The sequence below is a fragment of the Danio rerio genome, chromosome 16 (genome assembly GCF_052040795.2).
Source record: "Danio rerio strain M-AB ecotype USA chromosome 16, GRCz13ab, whole genome shotgun sequence".
In the NCBI taxonomy this organism is placed as follows: Eukaryota; Metazoa; Chordata; class Actinopteri; order Cypriniformes; family Danionidae; genus Danio; species Danio rerio.
Genome location: NC_141036.1, coordinates 26097777 through 26106177, shown reverse-complemented (window position 1 = coordinate 26106177; position 8401 = coordinate 26097777). Strand labels below are relative to the sequence as shown.

The 8401-nt window shown below is 33.3% G+C and overlaps 1 protein-coding gene across 2 annotated transcripts in view; it reads right to left on the bottom strand.

Annotated features, from left to right (window-relative positions):
• Nucleotides 1-1142: 1142 nt before the first annotated feature.
• The window catches only part of snx27b (sorting nexin 27b), a 31480-nt gene continuing 24221 nt past the window's right edge, over nucleotides 1143-8401 (bottom strand). Inside the window, exons 11-13 of one of the 2 annotated variants that reach the window (XM_087285386.1) lie at nucleotides 5033-5092; nucleotides 4900-4962; nucleotides 1143-4807 (exon numbers count right to left, since the gene is read on the bottom strand). In XM_087285386.1, the coding sequence (XP_087141512.1) occupies nucleotides 4763-4807; nucleotides 4900-4962; nucleotides 5033-5092 (168 nt within the window). In that variant the 3' untranslated portion in view covers nucleotides 1143-4762. 2 annotated transcript variants of the gene reach the window in all.

Genomic DNA, 8401 nt, shown 5'->3' with positions numbered 1-8401 from the left:
GACACTGGTGCAGAAAAGCTCAATCAAGAGCTGGATATTAACACTCCACACAAAGTTAAAAAACAAAATAACGTTGGATAGTTTAGGAAACAATCTTATAAATGCTAACAATGGTAAAGAATTAGCACGATTATCAAGTTGCAGAAACCGCCTTCTAGTTGAATGTAATTAAAATATCTTCCTTCAGTATTAGTTTTATTAGTTTGTAACAAACTTACTGTTTGTTACAAGTTTAATAATACTAATAGGTTACTGCTTCTGCTGCCAATAATGATAATACTTCAATGGCAATAATTAATTAAAATTTAGGCAGTTCTGTAGTGTACCAGTGACATTTTTCTCTATAGAGCTTAATTTTAAGAGCATAAACACTTAATATAATAACAATAAGAATTTTAGTAAATAGTATAACAAAACTATGGAGCCAGATCAGTCTCAAAAATATAATGTTTACAAAATAATATTCATACATGCACAGCACAATTCACATTTACAAAATCCAATTTGTCAATTCAAAACACAATTCATAAATTCAACAAGTTGTGAATTAAAAAGTAAAAAGAATATTTTCAGCAAATGAATTAGATTTGTGTATTTATGAATTGTGTTTTGAATTTATTAACTGGATTTGTGTATTTATGAATCGTGTTTTGAATTTATTAACTGGATTTGTGTATTTATGAATCATGTTTTGAATTTATGAATTGGATTTGTGTATTCAGGAATCGCATTTTCAATTTACGAATTAGATTTGTGTGTTTATGAATCGCGTTTTGAATTTTTTAACTGGATTAGTGTATTTACGAATCCTGTTTTGAATTTTTCAATTGGACTTGTGTATTTATGAATTGCGTTAAAATTTACGAATTGGATTTTTTAAATGTGAATTGTGTTGTCGATGTATGAATTATATTTTGTAAATGTATAACTTTGAGACTGATCTGGCTCCATACAAAACCTACTAATACATTTGTATTATTAGTAGCTCACCTTTATACAAATAAAGGAAAATGTTTTAAATGAATAATATTACACAAACTTTAAAGCTTGTGTTAAAGACTAGTAAAATGCCAGGTCTGGTAAAACGGTCAGAATCTCAGCGGCAGAGCACAAACGTTAAAAAGTTCACACAAACACAACCCTTGAGTCAATAAATCAATTTATTTAAAAGAATATGATACATTTTTATTATAATGCTATGACCAAACATTACCAAACATTTTGCTTTTACATTTTATCAAGTCAGCTTGAGATTTCCATTGCAAAATCCCCTCCAGATAGTTTTTTTTTTTGTCTTGTTTTATTTGAAGTACATGTACTTTCATCAGTTTATACTACACTTTAGTCACTTTGTGCCTTATTTTTTGAAAAGATACCCCAAAAATGCACACCGCTGCTGAAAATACTGTACACAGATATTTATGTTGAATTCCATATTCAAATAAATTAAAGTTTCAGTCAATAGAGAAAGAGGACCAGAGCAAGAGAATGAGAGAGGGAAGCTGAAAGTCTCATCTTAAAGTCTCAGAGAAGCCGTTTGAGAAGAAAAAGAGAAAGATTTGAAGCATATGCTTATGAGAGGCTTTGCAGGAATCTGTGAAAGCTCCTGATAACCAGCAGAACTCTTATATAAGACAGCTGTGCTAATCCAACACAACACAAATCCACTGATCATAATCACTCACGCACTGTATGTTAGAGGAATATTCCAGGTTCAACACTACTTAAAGCATTCTTATGCTATATGCTATATATATAGAGAGAGAGAAAGAGAGAATAATGGATAATAAGAGATAATAATTAAAACTAATTATTTAAACGTAAAGCTGCTTTTCTTACAGAAAGCTTTAGGATGTTGTCATTGCGATACACTTGTAAAACTTAAAGTTGAACTATTTGAAAAAATCCCATTAATTGTCATCTTGTTTCTGATTTTCATTTACTTCAACGTGCTTTACTTAATTATCACAGAACAATAAAAAGTAAAATTGTACACAAACTAAAACTTCAATACAAATAATAATAATAGTTTGATTCATTTTATTTCAAATAGTTGCAGACGACATATTAAGACATAATTCTTATTTTGATTTAGTTTACCCCGATTTAAATGACTAAACAAAAAAAAAACAAAAAACAAAATCAGCTGATAAGAACTAGACATAATAAAAAAAAAAAATCAAGACAAAATGTTTACAAAATCTAAAGTAAAAAAATCAATACATTTAAACTTGAACTACACTGTAACAAATTCTAGATGCCACACAATTCATTAATGTTGACCCAACACAAATCAATTAAGTCAACTATTTTAACAAATATATGTGGATTGAACATAAAAAAATTAAGTTGTCCCAATGAAATCTCAAGAGTTTTGTTGTTTCAGCTCATTTAAAATAGTAGTTTGAACAACCAAAAAGATTTTTTTTTTTGTAGTGTACATTGGTATCTCAAAAACAGTAAAAGACTGAATACATTTCAGTATTTTAAGGTTTACAGACTCGACCAGTTCTTTTTTTTTTCTTTTTTCTTTTTGGGACAGTTATAAACATTATGGACTGTAGAAATGCTGCATTCCACACAATTCCCATACAAGTCCATTAAGTGTAATCACTTTTCCTATTTTTGTATATTAAACATAAACCAATTAATGTGTCCCAAAAACACTTAAGAACTGTGTTGTATCAGTGAATCTTAAATAAGTATTTCTAACAAGCAACACAATTCATTTTTTGAGAGTCCCACTCTGAATGTTTGGGCAACTTGTATTGAACCTGGAATATTTCTCTGAAGTATGAAGTAGTGAATGACACAAATGTTATGGAAAGATACAGGACAGAAAACGACTTGCTGTCAGACACACACACACACACACCATTTTAAAAGTGCAAAACATGTCCAGACAGCTCTGGGAGTGACAACTTTGTATGCGCCTGCGCTACAATAAGAAAGACGGTAAAGAAAATAAACTGATGTGCGTTCAGAGCCCCCTGCTGCTGAATGAAGGCATGACATCCTTAAAGTCAAAAACATGAATAAAAAAAAACTAACACTGGTGGCTTTCCAAATCAGTGCTTCACATTTATAACACTGTTAATACAACTCAATCAGAGATGATTTGATAAAACTCTCTAACACACACACACAGACACACACAAAGCCAGACCCACACACAATAACTGAACACAAAGCATTTTGTTCCGACTTTAAAGTTCTCTCTTTTGGGTCGATGACATGCAAGAATCTCCATGAGGGAAGAATTTTTTCATATTAACTCCAGATAGCTTTGGTAAAAGTTGTAGCAGTGCATAAGCCACTGTGGGACCACAGGATGACTTAAATCTTTCAATTATGATTACAGTAAAATAAAAAAACAACAACAAAAGATTTGTATTTATCCTTCACAATTACCGTTTTATTAAGGTGGTTCTAGAAAATTCTGAAATGACAAAATTGTGGTTATTCCCCCAGTTTCTCTATAATATACATACATACATACATATTAATATGTATATAGGTCATGAGTAGCCTCTGAAATGATATTTGTCAACTGGGGAATTCTGGGAGAGAATTCTGAAACCCAACATTCACCATAAAGTTTACAGTTCAGAGAACGACTGCTGAACCAACAGTTTTCTTTACTATATTCAACAATGACAAGACGACTACATCCTGTCAAAACGTAGCGCCCTTAAAGCATATTTGCGGTTTAATAAACATTGAAGTGATCGCATACATAATCAAAATTCCACAATGATCAGCACATTGACTGTCCAATGAGGTTGGTGTTTATATAGTCGTCAATCAACGCTGCACAAATTCCGACAGCAAAGATCTTGAATATGACAAGCATCGTAATCAAGACTTCATACTATAAAAGGATGTTATGATTTTTAATAGCACATAAAGGCAGAATAATATGGTCGAACTTGATGTTTCATCATCATAAAGGGCTGTATTAAATGTGAGTCCATATGAACTGCATTTTTAACATATTTAAAATAAATAATAATAATAAAAAAAGGAGTGTCATGTTATTGACCCACACATTTCACAGGGACAAATGTCCATTTAGTTCTACACAGAAACTGCATCTGGGCCTGGCGGTTGCTAATATAATCAAATACTGCTTTGGAGAATAAGAGAAGGATGAGATCATCCCCAAAAAACAAAACCAAAATTAAATTAAAAACCTCAGTTCAGCTAAAGGGCTGAAAAATCTGTACAAACCTACCACCAACACAGTGGCAATAGTGAGGTAAGAGACAAACTAGTGCGAAGAAAAAAGCATGGAAAGAATTGATCTCGTTTCTACTGGCTCTTCTTCTCTTTCCCTCTCTCACTCTGATTGTCCGCGTGGAAAATGTAGCAATGCTTTATGCTTTTTTTTTCTTCTTCGCATGTTCATTTTTTTTTTCCTTTTTTTGTAAATGGATACATTCTGAGAGAGCATATGGACCCTCACAGGCGCACATGTCTGGGCAGCTTCTCAGTTTTCTGCATCTGAAGACCGGTCACATGACAGGTGATGTTCACGTCAGGCGCCTTTCCTGTCCAGTCCAATGAAATCAAACAATGGCGCAAGTCTATAAAAGTCTCATGTAGTTTCTTATGTTCGTGGTTGTCATTTCCTGCTTCATATTTCAGTATGTGTGTGTATAAGTGTATGGGACTGAAATGTTTTCCTGAAATGTCTCTGCGTGTTGCGTTTAGTGTTCGTGTGCATGTACTTGAGAAAATCAGGAGGAGATGATCTCTTCGTTCATGTGCCTCCATCCCTTCTGTGTCTCAACAGCTGGAAGATATTCTGTCAAAAAGAGACGGCTTTTTTTTAAAGAGCACACATTATGGTCTGGCATTAATGTTTGTGATTGGAGATGGAGGCAGGCAGAGCCTTACCTTACCGCACATACCATCTTTACTGCAGTTCTTGTTGTCCTTGTCTGTGGCCTCCTCTTCAACCTGGAAAATAAAGCAATCATGTAATAATGCAGAAGAGCAAGCAGAGCCTTAATAGAACTGAAGTGCTCACCTCTTTTCTCCATTTAAGCTCGCAGAAAACTCTCTCGAAGCACTCGTGCATGTAGTTGAACTAGGAATGAAAAGACATCCTCAGTGCACACGAATCAGAGTGTGTTTACAGGACAATAATGAAATCAAAATTAGGGCTGTGAAATTTGGTTAAAAATGCATTGTAATACATTTGCTTCTATGTTTTTAGATTAGGGCTGGGCTGATAAAACGGTATTGGTATATATTGAGTGAACACCATCGTCAATAACGAAAAAAAAAGTTCAGTATGAAGCGCTATGGTTTTAAAAAAAAGTGTTGAGCGTTCGCCTTAGAAGGAATGCCAATAAGATTAGGGTTATTTCTAATCGAGGCGCATGACTTGCGTGCCAAATAAGGAGTATCACATCACAGCCATATCACCCTGCAGCCCAAGAATGGATACTCATTTAGGGTAACCAGGGCAGAGCCTGGTCAGTACCTGGATGGGAGACCACATGGGAAAATTAGGTTGCTGTTGGAAGTGCTGTTAGTGAGGCCAGCAGGAGGCGCTCAACCTGCGGTCTGTGTGAGCCCTAATGCCCCAGTATAGTGAAGGGGACACTATACTGTCAGTAGGCATCATCCAGGTGGATGCTGCACACTGGTGGTGGTGTGGAGAGACCCCCCTCATGATTGTGAAGAGCTTTGGGTGTATGGCCATACACAATAAATGCGATTTATAAATACACACATTACATTTAAATTACATTACATTACATGATGTGCTTGTGGCCCATGTGGCATACTCACATTTTCCAGGCACATCCAGTTGAATGCCACGGACGCACTGCAATTCGTGCAAGTAGAACTAAACGATCTGCTTCACAATTTTTATGGAATATACACATTTCAGGAATAACGGTGAACTAATTACCTCAACATTGTACTGCGCTCAAATTACCACCCAAACACTGCAGTGCCTTTTGATTTTCTCCATAAAAAAAGCTTGTATTGAAACTGCAGCAATGGTTTGTCCGTTTGTGATCTTCTGAAAAAATGGCTGATGGACGCCTAGTTATACAGACGCTAGGGGAGCGCGAGAGCAAAGTGCTTTGAAAATAGTGAAGGAGTCGCTATGCACTTTTCACATGCTTTTAGATGGGACATGTGAACGGATTCTGGTTGGGTTGCGTCATCACCACCTCAGGTAATAACAACAACACAGTGCCGTGACAAGCAGCAGAGGAGATTGTAAATAAAAAAAAGGATGTAAGGATGTCACCAGAATGGCTTTTTAGTTTCTTTTCTTGTGCATCCCAGCAACTAACAGCCCATCTTAATTTTTTTTTTAGGATAAGGGGTATTGTCATTCAGCTTAACAATTTGTAATGTTGATGTATTTGAATAATGTTGGCTGGTTCCTTTACTTGAAAGCTCAGATTTGATTATAATAATTTGTTTTGTTTAGAGTTTGAGTTTTTCACTGGATAATTATTTATTTACATCTTACAGATGTTGACTTACCTTAAAGTTTGCTTTGATTGTTCAGCATTTACACTTTACCATTGCACACACTTTGTAACATTTTATTTATCAAGGTTAAGTCTCTTATGTCTCTTATTATATCTTAACATGTTTATTTTATTATAAAACATTTTTTTTCTTTTGTAAATTTTTTGTTTTTGACAAAACTATTTGCCTTGGTAATGTTGGTAAATTTAAAATAAAGTGGTTAAAAAATAAATCGTAATATTCCTAAATGGGTTGTAATTAATATTCAATAATTATCAATAATGAATGATGTAAAACATTATATCTTGATAATTAAAAAAAAAATTAGATTATAAAAAACAAATCAGCATTTTCTTGTTTTTACATCACAGTTGACAAATAATTTGCACTTTTTGTTCAATGACATTAAAAACTACAGCTGTGGCGAAAATCTTTGAGAAATCAATTCCTCATCAATCATGAGAAAAAATTCCAAATTTCATCGTTTTTCTCTCTTAAATAGCTTCTGAGCTCAGTTTTTAACAGCAGACAGCACTCTAGGCTAGTTTTTTTAACAGCAGATGACCATATAGGCTAGTTTTTAACTTTACATTTAAATGCTGCTGAGAAAGAGCGCTTGTGTGTTTGGCTGAATCATGCCAATTTATATCTCAAATATATATCATTTATTCTTTTTTTATCAGCATCAAATGTTTGGATAATTTGTCTACAATTTGTAAAGTATATTTCCTCATTTCCTTTAGTTGATGTATTTTTTGATAAGAGTCCTACCACAGCTTTGTTTGTCAAACAATCAGAATGGATTTTTTTGCCAAGTGTGCTTCACACACACAAGGAATTTGTTTTGGCTACAGAAGTTTCCAGTGTAAATAAAGTGACAACCCAAAATAAATATGAGAAAATACGACAAATGTTAAACAAAGATGCAATTAGACAAAAGCTCTGGATGTTCAATTGTATGCGCAGATTTGTTATTAATATACAAGTTATAAGGTGATGTGTACAAATGTGTATGAGAAAGTGTTGCATTATATATTGTTATAAGGTACTGTGTACAACTGCATATGAGGAAAGTATAACACGTTTATTGCATTGTAGGGGAATATTTAACTGTTCATGAGGTAGATGGCCTAAGGAAAGAAACTCATGTTCATTTTCTAACGTTTATGTTTATGTTCCAAGTTGTTCAAAATGATTGATTTCACATTTTTAAACCTTAAATACAATTTGTTTGTTAATATTTCAGCTCCTACCCACTGAAAATAATTCAGCAGAAATCAGTTTTTTGTTTTACAAAAGTCTTAAAAAAATAACATTAAAGTCTAACAAACTAACAAAGGATGACTGTATTTTCATTAACTACTTTAAAAAGGAATAAATACTGTAATAAATTTACTGGTCATTGTTTGGTCATCCTGGTAAATAAGGTGACTAACAGTAATGTATTGTATTGTAACTCAAGTCCTAATTATAATAATACTAAATGCACTAAGTATTTAAAAATAAAGTTTATATTAAAATAAAGTGTAACTGCAGATATTGCTAAATACAAGCACAGTGCAAGTACGATGTATGTACATGCATAGTTTCAAATAATTCAATGTTAGTACACAGTTGTTTTTTTTGAATGCCACATGTGAATTCATGCTGAATGTGAGAGATGAGTGTATCCGTCTAATTTTTCGTGTGCCACTACTATATTGAAAATAAATTCATTCAGACGTGATGTTTACAACAAATCAATACTGTCAATACAGTTTCTGTTATATACTTTTATTTATAAGACACGAGAACTTGAAAAAAAAAAAGATTTCCTGTAAAGTGTGAGGACTTTATATAAAATGTAAGTTACACTTACACAGAAACGCTACTTTGACCTGATAAAACCTACCTTACC